Source organism: Scomber japonicus, chromosome 22, assembly GCF_027409825.1.
Source record: "Scomber japonicus isolate fScoJap1 chromosome 22, fScoJap1.pri, whole genome shotgun sequence".
In the NCBI taxonomy this organism is placed as follows: domain Eukaryota; kingdom Metazoa; phylum Chordata; class Actinopteri; order Scombriformes; family Scombridae; genus Scomber; species Scomber japonicus.
In genome coordinates, this window is record NC_070599.1 from 28234285 (window position 1) to 28252021 (window position 17737).

The 17737-nt window shown below is 39.2% G+C and overlaps 2 protein-coding genes across 2 annotated transcripts; both read right to left on the reverse strand.

Annotated features, from left to right (window-relative positions):
* Window positions 1–2449: 2449 nt before the first annotated feature.
* LOC128383682 (Fc receptor-like protein 5) lies at window positions 2450–7020 on the reverse strand. Its single transcript, XM_053343269.1, has 6 exons — window positions 6993–7020; window positions 6060–6095; window positions 5133–5396; window positions 4815–5054; window positions 2809–2979; window positions 2450–2559 (listed from the first exon to the last, which is right to left on the reverse strand). The coding sequence occupies exons 1-6, from the start codon at window positions 7018–7020 to the stop codon at window positions 2450–2452; spliced, it is 849 nt and encodes a 282-aa protein (XP_053199244.1).
* Window positions 7021–14722: 7702 nt separating this feature from the next.
* LOC128383683 (Fc receptor-like B) lies at window positions 14723–16824 on the reverse strand. Its single transcript, XM_053343270.1, has 4 exons — window positions 16421–16824; window positions 16103–16342; window positions 15665–15820; window positions 14723–14748 (listed from the first exon to the last, which is right to left on the reverse strand). The coding sequence occupies exons 1-4, from the start codon at window positions 16650–16652 to the stop codon at window positions 14723–14725; spliced, it is 654 nt and encodes a 217-aa protein (XP_053199245.1). The 5' UTR covers window positions 16653–16824.
* Window positions 16825–17737: the final 913 nt, after the last annotated feature.

Sequence of the window (17737 nt, forward strand, 5' to 3'; positions counted from 1 at the left end):
TCAGACAGATGAAAAAACATTATTGTCAGAATGAAACACACAATAAATGATTTACTGTTGGTATTTTAAAGGTTTGAAGGGTTTGAACTGTAGTTTTAAATCAGAACTGTTGAAGTTCATTATAAAATGCTTTGCTAAGCTGCTACTGATGTTCAGTTCATCAATCTGTATGATTTACAAATTACAGCCAGCAGGTGGCAGCACAGGAGCATCTATTGAAACAACAGCAGACGATACAGACTGGTGACAACAAGAGGAAAACCCTACATAAAGTATGTTAGTAAGGTGTTCAACAACTTATACATGACAGAAAATGACAAGAAGCACAATATGTCCCATTTAAACCAAATGTGCACAGTTTCATAAGAAACGTTTCTTTACTAGTCACATTTATAATATAGTTGAAATATGTTTTAATTAAATTATAATGCACACAGCCCAACAGAGTCACTCATTAATTCTTCAGAGTGAAAACAGGAACTTCACAGTGACTTTTTTCTAAATGCAGTATAAAAGATGATCAGAATAGAATAGAACTGTGTTATATCAGGACACCTTTGTATTTATTTATATATGTTTTATTTAAAATACCAAAATTCAGATGAGCCTTTGAACTGAACTCAATACTGTTTACTATTTATTTATATAGCACCAAATCACAACAAAAATGATCTCAAGACAAAACGTGATGTTGTTCTGTCTGTTAAAACTAAGATGGAGGCGACTGTCTACGTGACATTTATCACACACTGACAGTCAGGTTGACTTCCTGTGTTCTTGTTAGTGGTTTATTTGAAGCTCAGACAGCAAAGGTGTTACTACTTGTTTCTCTAACTGCAGATGTGTTAACATGGAGTCTTTTAAACCTTTCTGTTCATTTCTAGCTTTACTTCATCAAAGATTGTCTCCTGTGAAGAGTCTCCACTCGACTCATTTAGCAGCTATCTGACTGTGTCCTAAATCCACGGCCTTGAGTCTGTCGTGTGTTTAAAGAGGAAAAGAGACTCAATTCAGACAGTTTGTAGACTAAATACTGCGGATTGAATCTCATCAAGAGAAGAAGAAAAACAGCTGTAGTCGGCTTCATTTGTTGTTTACTGACTGATTGACTGTGTGTCTCTCTCAGAGGAGCCATCTTTGATGAGGTCATGTCATGATGATCTTCAGGTGAGTCATGTTTACAGTGTAAAGAAGAAGTCCCATCAGTGCCATTTTTCTGAAGGTGTTCAGCTCATCTCAGCCTTTCTGGACCAGAACTAACCTACGTGATAAACTACATGAATGCAGACCATCTACTGTACACTGCCTCAGTGCCTCAGTGCTCTATTTCAGCGGCAGAGCAGCAGACTGCTTCTGAAATAGCTACAACTTGTTTTTGTCTTCTTGTGGTTGAGTTTTTACTTTATATTTAATCCTGACCAAGACAGACAGATAACAACATAAAAACAGAAACCTGATCACCATGACACTTGCCGGGAGGGAAGAATGTGTTCACCTGGCCTCAACCACCTGACATCTTTATAATATAATAACATCATTTCTGAGCCAGAACCTCTGAACTGCTGATGGAGGACAAGAACCAGTTCCTCTCTCTCGCTGCCCACACACATCTTTTAAAAGTACATTATTCAAAATACTTATTGTCAGATTGAATATTTATCAACTGTATTCACAATAGTGACAAGTTATGAGTGATTGATTCTTGACTAGATTTAAAATATAATATCCTAATCATTTCTTGTTGACTGTCATATTTGGTTTTCAGTATCCATTTCTTCATCAAACGATGTGTTTGACTGTAGAAGGAACAAGGTCAGGCAGTGTATCAGATGTTTATGAAAAATACTGGTTACATCCATTGAACCCAGTGTCCAACAGGTGTAAGCAGTATTTCTTCATAAAATCTGATTATGTACAGGGAAATAAATGTGAACAAAAATGTGGAATAAATGTAATCTACGTCTGTATCATTTTTCCTTGGAAAAGAAATGAAGCTTGGCGTTAGGTCAGGCCAGCCAACAAGCTCAGCTCAAAAACTTCATCAGCTGATGGCTGCTGATCTTAAAGTCAGCACACAAGTTAACTTTCTGTAAGAAATAATTACATTACATAAACCTGTCAATAATAACGATGATTTGAACTTGATTATAATAATAATATAATATAATAATACATGAACGTAAAACTGTTTTATTAAAATATGCACATTTTTTGACCACTCATAGCACTTTTACCCTACATGTCACATTCACCCTTCATACACTGATGACAGGAGCTACCACGCAGGGTGCCAACCTGCTTCAGATGTTCATCAACCAGAAGAAACCAAACTGTTCTGTTGCTCTTATGAATAAATGCATCAGGAAAACTTGTTGATGTAAATGCAAAAAATGTTCATCTTGTGAGAGGTCCTCACAAAGATACAAGTTTAACTCTACTGACATCACATCTACAACACATTACCTCCACTCCGTCTGATTGGCTGCTGACGGCTGAAGCCAGTTTTGATGTCACTGTATGTGATGAAATCAGTGATGTCATCTTCTCCTAATGCAGCAGCTGAAAGGAACCAAAATGATCAGAAATGTAATTTACAATATAGGAATATTAATGACATTTCATTTATGAAAACTAAACATGCAAATCAACAGAAATTATATTTTAATAAACAATAAAATGTCATTATGAACTGTGGTAAATGTGGGTAAATCACAACTTTGAAATGTTATAAATGATCCTAAATTTGATAGAAAAATCTGAAAGAGAGACCAACAAGTTAAATTACTGTGAAATTTAAACGTGTCTGACCTTCAGGTTTCCTGTGAACACATCGTCTCACCAGTAGAACCAGTAGAACCAGACCACAGACAGGTGGAACAGACCACAGCACAAAGAAAGGAGGAGAGGAGGATGAAGGAGGAGAAGTAGAGGTGGGAGTAGAAGTAGAGAGGGGTGTAGATTGAGATGTGGTGGGTTTCTCTAAAATAAACAAAAATAATGATTAAAAGCACATTTAAATATTGACTCATTTCAGTGTTCAGAAAGTAATCAGATTACTGAGACTGGTTCAGTTTATTAGTGCCACAGGTGCTCAGCTCCGAGGCACTATTAATCTTCTCCATACTTATTCCGCTTCTCCCGCCGTTTTTCGGCGCGTAACTCCTCCCTCAGCTTTGAGAAAACCCAGACAATATATATATCAAAACGTGCGGCTCGATTGGGGGAGGGGTGCTATGACTTTTGGTGTTGAAATTCCAATTTTTCCCAAAGTTATTCCCAAAACAACGGGAGATTTCTCCACTGAAAATGAATGGGAAATTTTTTAAAAATTCAAAATTCCAACTTTTTTCACCTTTTTTCAGAGTCACCTAGCTCTCTCATATGTGCAGGTAGTAATGTGATTTAAACTTTAAAACGGAGGAAAACTTGTGCTCTCTCCAAAACACCAAAGTGTTTTTACATAACATGTAAACTTTTTAAACTATGAGCAGTCAAACGAGGAGTGGAAATCACTTTTTCTTCTGTGTGAGAAGCAGTAAAAAATAAAATAAATTTTTATTTTTAACTCGAGCTCACGGCCAAACCGTAGAAAGGAGACAAATAAATTTTTGTCAAAATGTAGACATAGGTGTTGGGATTCATAAAATGTAACGTTGACAGGCGGGGTCTGCACAAAATTTAAACGGGGGAGCCGAGACCGGCGACAATACCTGTCTCGCTCCCCACTGACCCTAATTTTCTTTTTTTTCCAAAATTATCTCACTCTGTATTCACACTGAGCTTACTCGCTCATTTTAAGGAATATCTGAATAAAATAAACACTGTCAGAATCTGCCGGCTTCTGTGTCTCTCACGGTGTTTTCGGCTTTTGGACAGGAGTTACGGTTTTCTCACAGTTTGCAATTGTTCAGGACCTTGTCAGAAGCCAAATTCTTCAGAATTTTGAGAAGTTTTTACAAGCAGATTCTCAAATCGCCGTAGCAACCCCAGGGCCTTAGCTGCCCTTAGCAACTGTAGGGCCTTAGCTGCCCTTAGCAACCGTAGGGCCTTAGCTGCCCTTAGCAACCCTAGGGCCTTAGCTGCCCTTAGCAACCGTAGGGCCTTGGCTGCCCTTAGCAACCTGTCGCTGGGCAGAAACTGAGCTACTTTTTGTGATTGGCTAATTCTACCTGTCTGTCTGTTTTGCCAGTTAACTGAGCTAATTCATTTGAATGGAGTGATTAATTCATGTTTACTGAGGACAAAATAAATAGTTTTATTGTTTTGTATTATAGTTATATGATTTGTGGTGTATAAAAAGATTCAACATTTATCAATAGAAGATGAACAAAATGTACATAATATAATTTCATACAACAAAGTCATTTAAAATAAAAAGTATAATAAAATCTACTCTCTAAATGATTTGAAGATTTACTTAATAATAATAATAATAATAATAATAATAATTTCATAACAGTGATGTTCCTGTCTGTGGAAAAAATGAAGTAAACTTTAATTAATAAGTTTAAATAAATATTGTTTATGCTTAAATATGATTAACATTCACTTAATATTCTCAGGGATGGTAAGTTGAGAATAAAGGACATTCATAAGGAAAAAATAAATCGTCTATTCATCCCGGCAGTAGCCCCGTGGCACTCAAAACTTCCCTGGAATGTTCTAGTTAGACATTAAGCTTTGTTTGGGTAAATTGATCACATGTTAAATTTTGGGTTAAATGCTGATAAATGTCCCAGTTTCATTAGTCAGTGTTAGTAGAGTTAGAAATGTTCTCTCACTATGAATCACTGCTGAAGCTTTAACTTCCTCACCTGTGACAGAGATCCAGCTGGATGGAGACTCTCCATGACTTCTGATGTTACACTTGTAGAGGCCTTCATCAGACTTGGAAACATGGTGGATGGTCATGTGACCTGCAGGCTCAGTCCTGATGAGGGAGCCATCTTTATAGAAACCAGCTGTGAGGTTGGAGGTCTTTGTTTTACAGTGCAGAGTGACATCATCTCCCTCCATCACAGGGAGGACAGGACTCTGCAGGATCACTGGTCCACCTCAACACAGAGACAAACTACAGCATTTCATCATTTACACTCAGCTTCATCAATACTAACTCCACAGTCTGATCTTACCAGTGACAGTGATGCTGATGCTGTTACTGGTTGCTCCCTCTCTGGACTCACACCAGTAAACTCCACTGTCTGAGGGGAATGCTACACTGATGATACAGAAGGAATTAACTTGCATTCCCCAGCCGTCTCCACACTCCTTCCTGGTTTCTCTGGTTGTGTTCCTCCTCAGCTTCCATCCAGCAGAGCTGTCGTCCTCCTCACAGCTCATAGAGACAGCTTCTCCTTTAAACATCTGAGTTCTGCTGGGACTCACAGTCAGAGAGGCTGAGAGGAGATTTATTATATTTAGGAAAAAACATGAGGAGTCATTTAATGTAACACAGAAACACTCAGTAGGTCAACAACATGAATCCTGTTATACAGTTAATGTTTCTCAATGCTGCAGTGAAGCATGAAGGTGTCACCATATTTACACTCAACCACTTTAATAGTTGTTCAATGTTAATGAATTAACGAATCTTCCATGAGGCATTTAAGATGATAATGATGATTTAAGATTGAAGATGCCAGTTTTACTTTATCTCTTTACTCTATTGTTGTTACTAAACAACCTAATGAGACACTTAAATGCAGTGGCGTGCACAGACTTTTTGAAGGGCGGGGGCGAAAAGAAAAAAAGGGCACATACAGCACATTCTCATCGCTGAAGAGCGCACTTTACTGCAGGTTTTTGCCGCCCAAGAGGGCAGTTTCGCGTGTGTTTTTCAACAATTGGGCCAAGAGGTGGGCGACCACTGTTATTGCAGAGAGGCACATTGCGAATCATGCATTTTTAAACAGCTAACATAATGTTGGTCGGATATTTTCTAAAACAGTTGTTCATCTCATGATTTAACCAGGAGAGTTTCATGTTGATCACACAGTGAGTTATCTATCATCTTTGGGGAAATCTAACTTTTACTTATCATAGACGAGAAGTTTACTGACCTTGGTTTGTTGAGCAGAACAGCAGAGAGCTCACAACTAAAGAGACAAAAGAACAAACCAGAAACACATCAAATCATCACTAAACTTACACAGATGTGATATATTAATAGATAAATATATTATTACTATATTTAGCTTTTTTTATTGAGCACTTTTCTGAAGTCACAATACAAAGTGCTTCACATGGGGCATCAAATTAAGACCAGAAGGTCAAACACAGGACCAGAATTAAAACAAGCAAATCATAAAATCATTACATTAATACTGAGAGCAATGCTAATGGCCAATCAGTAAAGATCAACAGATTCTATCAAATCTATAAGACTCAAGCATCAGAGCAGTCAGTAAAACAAACTATAGTGGCATCAGCATAGCGATTAGTAAGATTTATCAAATCCATCAAAATCTATGAAGTAGTCCAGGCAGTCAATAAAATCAAATGACAACTTGAAAAGCTACTTGATAAAAGTATGTTTTAAGAGGAAACTTAAAAGAAGTCGCTGAAACTGTTGATCTCCTCAGGCAGCCCATTTCACTGTTTTGGGGCTCTTCCTGTTCTGTTTGCAGCCATGTAACACATGTCTTGCTGAAGCTGATGAAGAGACTGTCGCATTAATCAAAATGGTCTCTGTGTCTTTGAAAGATATATTAGAACATAGTTTGGATATATTTCAGGTATTTCTAAAGTGATTAAAAAACAAGATTCCACAGGTTTTGTTGTGTGCTGCTCAGAAATGTAAATGCTAAGATTCTTTGCAACTGGATTACTGTGTTCTGAGAGGGAACCAGCAAAAGACAGTCAATCAGTGAACTCAGCCATCCAGGGTCAGCAGCTCTGGCAGATGTTTAAATTAATTTAAAACCATTTATCAGCATGTATCGTGTATAACTCAGCTGACATGTTATAATTATAATTATACAGATTTTACTCACAGAGCCTCAGAAGAGATGTTTGGTCCATTCGGCCTCTCGGTGATGTGAGAATGACTTCGTTTGTTCACTGCAGTTAAACACGACTTCCTGCCTTTGTAGAAGAGCATGCTGCTGTGTGGTTTACTCTGCAGGAAACTTATATATAGTATATTATTAGCAGTCACATAACAGCTTAAGTTAACTGTTTATGTATTCTAAATAAAAGTTGCTGAATTAGTAAAAGTAACTTTATTATATAATTATCTGTATAAGTGATGACAGCAACATTAGACATCAGCAGCAAACACATGAAGTTACTAAAGTCTGCTGGCTCCAACATCTCACAGATTACTGCTAATATGATGTTTCATTGACTTTGATTCTGTTGATTGTGTTTCTTTGTTTAGCTACTGTCATGCCCCTTTTTAAATTGCCCCTCGTAGACTAATAAAGTGATTTGAATTGAATTCAATAACATGATGTTTTATCTACTGTTATTGAAACACTGTTTTTTCAGTGGAGGCAAACTTTAAAGTACATTTTAACACATAGAAACATAAACTTTACTGTTCAGTCCATCAGTGATGACAGAGTTTAGCTGTATGCTGAGGCAAACATGCATTTTGCAATCAAACTTATATTTTGTTCAGTCACCTTCTGATTGGTTGTAGCACCAATCAGTAATTACTGTTGTACTGTTATTTAAAGATATCATCATGATGACTTTTCTCCAAAGTGTATCCATTCTCTCTGTTGGTTCATGAATGCTTTGCTGTTGCTAATGTGGTGAGTGCAGATACACTATAGGTAGAGTATGCAGCTCCAGGTTTGACCCCTAATCAGAGCTAGATCATCATAGACACCTGGTGGCTCTTGTTCTTCCTCTCTTGCTGCTACCATGTGCCTTGGTCAGAGGTAGGCAGGCTGACATTTGATTAACAGAAGTTATATTTTCAGATGGCTAACACTGGTTATTATTTTTTGTTTAGCTTCCTTCGGTTCCTCCTTCGCCCATAGACCCTTTCACTACCATGGCGGTAAGTTGGACCCAGACAACTCTGAGTTTACTATGTATGCAGGTGGTAACCTGGTGTCTCATTTGTAGGTTACCACCTGCTACTGCCTCACAGTATAGTTATAATTGTCTCCTCTTATGAACATTGTAGAGTCTGAGACAGACTGTTTTTTTTTAATCTACCTCTGTAGTCTGCTGGGGGAGACTAGTCATCCTGGGTGAGGTCCTTTCACTGTTTGCTGTTTTTAAAGACACTGGGATTCATGGGTATCTCACCTATTTTCTGTGTGAGTGTGTTTAGTTTGCTGTGACATCACTGGTGAGTAAATGGTAGCACAGCTAGATGCACCCCTGTACATCCTGCAACCCCATCTGCTAGCCCTTTCCTTTAGGTGTTCTCCTAATTGTGGTTTAATCCGTTTTAAATACATACTCCTCTGTGTCTAGTATCTAAGTAATACTAAGTATTTATAAGTTAAATTGTGTTCATTCGTCTCTCGTAACATATATTATAATGTGGGAAAGTCACCAGTTAAACCAAAATACTGGCAAGGCTTTTAACATGTCCGAAAACGTTGCAGCAGATTTACAGACAGGCATTATTTTGATAAACTGACCTCCATACATCTACATAGTTGCTTTCTCGCCTGAAAAAATTAAATCTTGATAAAGTGACTTGATAAACAGTCCCTCTTGTGACTGCTCTTGGTCTTCTCTGTGGTCTTATTAACTGTTCATATTTTAAAGGTTTGAAGGATTTAAACTGTAGTTTGACATCAGAACTGTTGAATTTAATCATAAAATACTTTGTTAAGCTGCTCCTGATGTTCAGTTCAGTGCCTCCATGATGTCTTGCTGCTATCAGAATGTGTGATACTAATTACAGCCAGCAGGTGGCAGCACAGGAGTGTCTGTCTAAACAACAGCAGATGATAGACTGGTGACCATTAAAGGAAAAACCTACACAAAGTGTGTTAGTAAGGTGTTCAACAATGCATATATGACCATGGTATGTCCCCTTTAAACCAAATGTGCAAAGTTTCATGCTCAGGACACCTGTCTGGGCCTATCACAGCAACTACAATAAACAAAATAGTGGAGCAGGAGGTAGATGTGCTTTGTATAGGCTTTTCTCAAAGCAGCACCTCCTGTACTCTCTCTGTCTGAATTGTGTTTCTGCTGTGTGTTTTTACTAACACAGCAGTGTTTATGGTCACAGCTTGTTTTGCTGCCACATCTTTCTTCAACACTGACCTGCAGCTTTGTGACTGGATGAGAAGAATTAGAAACACTGATGATTTACTTTAATGAACCTTTCACAACAGGATTGACTGTTTATCTTCACAAACAGGAAGTAGTAACAGGTAGCAGCCTGCAGTGTGAGAGTGTGTTTCCTCTTCTTACTTCTTACTGGAACACAGTCCAGCAGCATCATTAGTGATCAGACATCCACACAGGAAGTAATGGACCATTAATGTGTGTTAATGGTTCATTACATGATAAAGTGTGAGCTGCTCAGCTGCTCAGCCCAGTTTAACCAGAGAGACTTTTCTGATCTACATCAGTGGTTTAGATCCTAAAGTTAAACTGGAGCTTTGTTTCCACACTGTGTGACTGTCAGACTGGACTCCTCCTTTCCTTCCTTCCTTCCTTCCTTCCTTCACTGTGTGACTCCAGCATTGGAGGGTTTTCTTGTTATTATTATTGTTATTACCTGTTGCATTATATTCTGTAACTATAAAATACAAGGATATCATACTGCCTGACCTACATTTATTACATCATATTCATTCACTAGTTTGATCAATATTTTTATTCTGAAATATGTGATTAGAAGTAAAGAATTTTTGCTTTTATCTTTCATCAAAGTCCAAAATTAGAGCTTGAGCGCTACTGTTTTTTTGGGACTGATGCTGTTAACAATAGTAGAGAGTTTTAAAAATTCTTATTTTGATATATCAGCTGATGATCTACAACATACTTAGCACTTTTATTTTTACAATGATCAATTACATCAGTGCACTGAAATAGAAAACGATAATGATAAATTACTAGATAATAAAAAGATCATATTCAGTATATTCGATATACAGACCCAAGATTAATGTGGATATAAACACACTCATTGATTTGATCAGCTGCTGTAACATGGCTGATTATTATAGATCTACTAACTGAATGGAAATGACAACAATCAACAGTTAAAATAAGGGTTACATTACATGGACATTAAAAAGCTTCTAAAATAAACCAGGAGACATTTTACAGACTGAATTTTCTGCTGCTGTGTTTCCTGTGCTAACAGCAACACGCTCCAAACACATATACGTTATACTTAAAATAAAAGTAAAGTTAATGAGGACAATGAACACAAATCAACATCATTATGTTGCTGTCACTGGAGACCAGTAACAGGCCAGCTGGACGTCAGTGGTTGGACTGGTGTGAAGGTGTGGAGTGTGGAGGTCTACCTCAGTGAAGAGTAGACAACCTCTGGCTCTAATGGAGACACTGAACACACACAGTTCAAACAATATGAGACACAGTTGTAGAAAAAACAAGTCTTTTCCAACATCTACTGATGGTAACTACAGTTGGGTTGAGGTCAAGGAAGATCTTGGTGACAGTTCATGTAAAGACAAAGTTTCACTGCAGGTCTGTGATGAGATGTGAACTCTGGACCTGAATTCATGAAGCAAAAACAACTTTGTGTCTTTAACCCAAAACCATAACTGGTTTGTTCTGATCGTATATTCCTAACATGCTTATAACTTTAAAGGAAAAGTCCTGCATTTCAGGAAATATGTTTTCTTTCTTTGTTTTGGAGAATGAGATGAGAAGATTGATATTAGTGTCATGATTGTGTTAAGACAGAAGAGCAGCTGTACCTTTCGTCTCTCTGCTCTTCTCACTACTGAGTGAGCTGCAGCTGGATCACGATCTGTAAAATAAAACATATTCATATTAACCAGTGCTGTTAGTGTCTATATGTACTGTGAGTAGTGATGTTGCACATGTAATATAAATATTAGTACTACTCTACTATACTACTCAGCCACCAGTATATATAAATATTAATACTACTCTTATGGCAAAAAAAAGTTAATGCAGGTACGGTACGGTATATCACAAATGGCAGCTTCCTAACACCACCTCCTTGAAAAACAAACGTTACTGGAAAGTATTTAACTGACACAGGAAGCAACACTTTGACCACAAGGCACAAAATAGACTAACTAAAGTTCAAATCAGGACGCACTACAGTGAAATCAAAATGAGGAAATTGTTGTTGTGGTTCTATATGCATAGTTTTTAAAGCAACTAAATCATACATTTTATTAAAGGTTTAAAATGAGGAGGTTGTTGGGACAAGATTCTGTAAGGGTTAAAATAAATTACACTCTGTTGGTGCTGAAATACTAATTGTCTGGCAGGATAATATAAAATTAACATTTTTTGGAGACAGAACAACCTGGCAGACTGAATTTGAAACTGAATTAAAGTAAAAAGCAGCCATGGCATGTTCAGGTACAGTTCAGGTTTTGTTGGTATGATGGAGAGAGGTGTATGGTCACAGGACGGAGTCAGCTGTGTGACGGTTTTCTCCACTTTCGTTCTGACAATCTGCTCACATTTCTGGACTTGGCAGCTACTCGGTCCATACTTGCATTGGGCACACTACAATTTAGCTGTACTTCAGTAGGAAACTCGGTTACGATGCCTGAGCTGAGGAACGGCACCTTCCTCTGAGCAGGTGTATCATGATGTTTATGATCCCTGTGCTGATCAGCTGTGGCCAAATTTATGAATCAGTCACTCCCACCAAACAAATGGGCAGAAAGTGACGTCTCACAGCAGACAACCAATAACACGCATAGCTGCAGCCACTCAGGTTTAACAGTCAGCTATATACAAACAATAAGGCAGAAAAGAAAGAAAAAAAAACAAAACCTATCCGTAACAGTAACACACGATATTTAACTGAAATCATGATTTCTATAAACCTAACTAGACCTTACAGTGGACCTTACATCCATGTAAGTCACATGTTAAAACATCATTATTAGTTAACAGTTATGTGTAAAAATGTTGGTTTTCTTGCTGGTTTTGTTGACTCAGCTACCAGGAACTGATAAAGTTCCTGATATACTTGCTTTTAACTGCCCGTTTGCATCATGGCTACCTCATGCTGGAAGTGTTGCTGGTGTAATGGCAGCCAGTGGATAGTGAGGTTTAGCACTTTACCTGCTGGCTACCATTACACTTCTTCATATTGGTGATCAGTACCTGTCATGGCGGCAATACACCGGCGGTGAGGGATGCCGTCAAGCTGAAGAAGGAGTCCTATAGGACCTTATTGGCCTGTGGGACTCCGGAGGCAGCTGGCAGGTACCGGCAGGCCAAGCGCAGCGCAGCTACAGCGGTCGCTGAGCCAAAAACCCGGACATGGGAGGAGTTCAGTGAGGCTATGGAGAACAACTTCCAGACGGCTTCGAAGAGGTTCTGGACCATCCGGCATCTCAGGAGGAGTTTGCCCAACCACTCTACATGTGTTTTGTGGACTTGGAGAAGGCATTCGACCGTATCCCTTGAGGAGTCCTGTAGGGGGTTCTCCTGGAGTACGGGGTATCGGACCCCCTGATATGGGCCGTCCGTTCCCTGTATGACCGGTGTCAGAGCTTGGTCCGCATCGCCGGTAATAAGTCGGACTTGTTTCCAGTGAGGGTTGGACTCCACCAGGGCTGCCCTTTGTCACAGATCCTGTTCATAATCTTTATGGACAGGATTTCTAGGCGCAGCCAGGGTGTGGAGGGGGTCCGGTTTGGTGACCTCAGGATTGGGTCACTGCTTTTTGCGGATGATGTGGTCCTGTTGGCTTCATCAGACCGTGACCTCCAACTCTCACTGGATCAGTTCGCAGCCGAGTGTGAAGTGGCCGGGATGAGAATCAGCACCTCCAAATCCGAGTCCATGGTTCTCAGCCGGAAAAGGGTGGAGTGCACTCTTCGGGTCGGGGATGAGATCCTGCCCCAAGTGGAGGAGTTCAAGTACCTCGGGGTCTTGTTCACAAGTGAGGGAAGGATGGAGCGTGAGATCGACAGGCGGATCGGTGCGGCGTCTGCAGTAATGCGGACTCTGCACAGATCCGTCGTGGTGAAGAGAGAGCTGAGCCGAAAAGCCAAGCTCTCGATTTACCAGTGGATCTTGGTTCCTACCCTCACCTCTGGTCATGAGCTTTGGGTAGTGACCCAAAGAACAAGATGGCGGGTACAAGCGGCCGAAATGAGCTTCCTCCGTAGGCTGGCTGGGCTCTCCCTTAGAGATAGGATGAGAAGCTCGGTCATCCGGAAGGAGCTCGGAGTAGACCCGCTGCTCCTCCGCGTTGAGAGGAGCCAGATGAGGAGGCTCGGGCATCTAGTCTGGATGCCTCCCGGACGCCTCCCTGGTGAGGTGTTCAGGGCCCGTCCCACCAGTAGGAGACCCAGGACACACTGGAGAGACTATGTCTCTCGGCTGGCCTGGGAACGCCTCGGGATCCCCCAGGAAGGGGACGAGGTGGCTGGGGAGAGGGAAGTCTGGGCTTCCCTGCTTAGGTTGCTGTTGCCGCGACCCGACCCCGGATAAGTGACAAGAAGACAGATGGACGGACGGACAAGGAATAATTCGGACCCAATCTGCCCCCGAGTAGTAACATATGCATTGATAAAAAATCAAGTATATCATTGTCTTAAGATGCAACAAATGGCTATGATAACAAAAACCAGATTGCATTGGTCCACAAAGAGCTGTACCTCTGGTCCTGTTAGATTTGACGACTCTTTGTCCATCACTGACGTCTTCTGTTGTTTTCACTGCTGAGTAAACTACAACTGAATAACAGTCTGGAAGATAAAATACATCAAAATACATTACTGACAGTAAAACAGATGGTATCATCAGGTGTGTGTTGGTAAAAAGCAAGTATATCAGTGGCTTAAGATGCTACAAAAACTGGTGCATTGGTCCACAAATAAGAGCAGCTTTACCTCTCTTCCTGTTTGATTTGATGACTCTTTGTCCATCACTGGCGTCTTCTGTTGTTTTCACTGCTGAGTAAACTACAGCTGAATAACAATCTGAAAGATAAAACACATTAATTAAATTACTACAGGTGATATACAGTATCTATTACTATTAGGGTGGTAGTCATACAAATAGCAGCCAGATTATATAAGCCTTTACTACAATCAATAATGTTACTATTTTTGTACAGTGTTGCATTAGGTCAGCAAGCTCCAGCTCAGCTCACCAACTGAGCATCATCAGCTGAGAGCTGCTGATCTCAGTCAGCCACATCAACTGACTTTCTATGCATCCAATTGGGAATCTCACACAGCGAGACTTATTTCCAGCTGCTTCAGTCTGCTGAGCCTTCCTCATGCAGAGGCTTCCTCTGCAGCCCAGCTCCACCTCACATGCTGTGTCTGACTTAAACAATATATGTTTTGTTGTCATTGCTGGTTTGTTCTGTATCTGGAGTCTTTGTTGCTGCCACAGAACAGAGCCATAATATAACCTCTGCTAATGTTAATACCAATACTAATGCTTTGACTGAACAAAACATAATGGAAATATTATCAATTTTAGCAGCAAGCATCAGTTAATAGCTGGAGAAATAGGTGTAAGTATGTTAGTGTTATTTTTCACACGTATCTTTTTAACACCTCTGCTGCTGTGAAACAAACAAGTGTCAAGTTCAGAAAACGAACTCCCACAGAGTTGCTGACCATAAGATAAGATAAGATAATGAACATGTGTAACTTTAAAATGTGTTTATAAATGTATTTATACATAAAATGTGAAAAAAGATGTTGGTGACACATACAGCTGAAATATTAAAAAGTATTTATCAACAGGAAGTGAGATAAAGTTGAAGTTAAAACACTGAAGTTAATTGTACGTAAGTATTAATCCCAGTCCATAAACCTGTCAATAATAATGTTGAATTAAATACACTAAAGTAATATAGTTTCATATAAAAATCCTCATGTTCAGATATATTAAAATATACATTACAATACATTGAAAAGCATATAGATCAGGTGCAGGACAAACTGTCATCATGAGAAACAGGAAGCTGGACGACCAAAGCTGCTAGCTTCTGTTAACTGATTCACCACAAAGTGTAAAACACCCTGAGAGCACATCACACTCTGTCATCAACCAGAAGAAACCAAACTGTTCTGCTGCTCTTATGAATAAATGCATCAGGAAAACTTAGTAAATGTTGATATAAATGCAAAAAATGTTAACTTCCCCAATGTCCCCATAATCCTAAATGTCCCCACTCTGTAAACCCAGAGAGGTCCTCACAAAGATGCAAGTTTAACTCTACTAACGTCACATCTAAAACACATTGCCTCCACTCCGTCTGATTGGCTGCTGATGAGATATTTTGATGTCACTGTATATGATGTCATCAGTGAGATCATCAGAAATATAATTTATAATATAAGAATATTAATGGACATTTAATTTATGAAAACTACACATGCAAATCAACAGAAATTATAACTTAATAAATAAGTAGTAAAAAGTGTGTTAAACATAACTTGAACATGTGATGAATCATCCTAACGTAACCTAAAAAGTAACCTAAAAGTTCAATCACTTTGAAATTTAAACATCTTTGTCTGACCTTCAGGTTTCCTCTGAACACATCGTCTCACCAGTAGAACCAGTAGAACCAGTAGAACCAGACCACAGACAGGTGGAACAGACCACAACACAAAGAGAGGAGGAGAGGTGGGAGTAGAAGTAGAGAGGGGTGGAGATGGAGATGTGGTGGATTTCTCTAAAATAAACAAAAATAACAATTAAAAAAACATTTAAATATTGACTCATTTCAGTGTTCAGAAAGTAATCAGATTACTGAGACTGGTTCAGTTTATTAGAAAGTAATCAGATTACTGAGACTGGTTCAGTTTATTAGACATTAAGCTATGTTTGGGTAAAATGATCACATGTTACATTTTGGGTTAAATGCTGATAAATGTCCCAGTTTCATTAGTCAGTGTTAGTAGAGTTAGAAATGTTCTCTCACTATGAATCACTGCTGAAGCTTTAACTTCCTCACCTGTGACAGAGATCCAGCTGGATGGAGACTCTCCATGACTGCTGATGTTACACTTGTAGAGGCCTTCATCAGACTTGGAAACATGGTGGATGGTCATGTGACCTGCAGGCTCAGTCCTGATGAGGGAGCCATCTTTATAGAAACCAGCTGGGAGGTTGTAAGTCTTTGTTTTACAGTGCAGAGTGACATCATCTCCCTCCATCACAGGGAGGACAGGACTCTGCAGGATCACTGGTCCACCTCAACACAGAGACAAACTACAGCATTTCATCATTTACACTCAGCTTCATCAATACTAACTCCACAGTCTGATCTTACCAGTGACAGTGATGTTGATGCTGTTACTGGTTGCTCCCTCTCTGGACTCACACCAGTAAACTCCACTGTGTGAGGGGAATGTTACACTGATGACACAGGTGGAACTAACTTGCATTCCCCAGCCGTCTCCACACTCCTTCCTGGTGTCTCTGGTTGTGTTCCTCCTCAGCTTCCATCCAGCAGAGCTGTCGTCCTCCTCACAGCTCAGAGAGACAGACTCTCCTTTAAACATCTGAGATCTGCTGGGACTCACAGTCAGAGAGGCTGAGAGGAGATTTATTATATTTAGGAAACAACATGAGGAGTCATTTAATGTAACACAGAAACACTCAGTAGGTCAACAACATGAATCCTGTTATACAGTTAATGTTTCTCAATGCTGCAGTGAAGCATGACCAGAAGGTGTCACCATATTTATACTCAACCACTGTATGTGTCAGATAGTTGTTTAATGTTAATTAATAAACCTTTATGCATTTAAGATGGAGGGGAAGTCTAACACATTTTAACCAGATGTGGAAAAACAAGCACTGATCTGTAAGTGAGAGCATTAATGGATGAGGGAGTGATGTGAGAGTCTGTGAAGATGCCAGTTTTACTTTATGCAGATGAATACATTATTAGCTACCTAGCTAAACTGCTATTGTTGTATCTAAACAACCAGACAGACTGTTATCAGTTGTGTGATTGGCTAAATGAGACACTTAAATGTGATTCAGTGTAAATCTCTTCTGGACTTTATCATGATTTAATCAATAGGGTTTAACAGATAATGTCATGTGGACACATAATGTGTCAGCTGATATGCAACCAAACCTGGTTTGTATCAGGCTTTAAATACACACACAATCCCTATTAGTATCAGTTCATTCAGTTCAAACACGATACCACCAGTAGTGAAAGACGATGTCACCATTTACAAGTCATGTGATATGATTTCATGGACTTAAACATTTTAAAGCATGGTTTTGAGTAATTGTTGATGTTCCTTCTTTCCTGTTTATGATTTAAGGTTTCATCTGTCTGACATATTTCTTAATGAGTTGATTTAAAATTTGTATTTAAATGATCAGAGTACATTTACAGTATGTGTGCACAGGAATGCCTCTGCTGGCCACATAACTGAGAACTATTTTTTATTTTTATTTTGATCATTCAGAGGAAACAAGTCACAAAAGTTACTGATTCATGAAAATACAAATACTGAAGCTGAACATTGCGAATCATGCATTTTTAAACAGCTAACATAATGTTGGTTGGATATTTTCTAACACAGTTGTTCATCTGATGATTTAACCAGGAGAGTTTCATGTTGAT

Excerpts from the sequence above, each read along its gene's own strand:
- LOC128383682 (XM_053343269.1), bottom strand. The coding sequence starts at position 7,020 with ATGGACCAAACATCTCTTCTGAGGCTCT. Across the intron at positions 5,397-6,059 it reads GTTCTGCTCAACAAACCAAG|CCTCTCTGACTGTGAGTCCC; the intron begins GTCAGTAAACTT and ends ATCTCCTCTCAG. Across the intron at positions 5,055-5,132 it reads CATCAGCATCACTGTCACTG|GTGGACCAGTGATCCTGCAG; the intron begins GTAAGATCAGAC and ends CTCTGTGTTGAG.
- LOC128383683 (XM_053343270.1), bottom strand. The coding sequence starts at position 16,652 with ATGTTTAAAGGAGAGTCTGTCTCTCTGAGCTGTGAGGAGGACGACAGC. Across the intron at positions 15,821-16,102 it reads CAGCTGGATCTCTGTCACAG|AGAAATCCACCACATCTCCA; the intron begins GTGAGGAAGTTA and ends TGTTTATTTTAG. Across the intron at positions 14,749-15,664 it reads TGTTCAGAGGAAACCTGAAG|CAACTCTGTGGGAGTTCGTT; the intron begins GTCAGACAAAGA and ends TCTTATGGTCAG.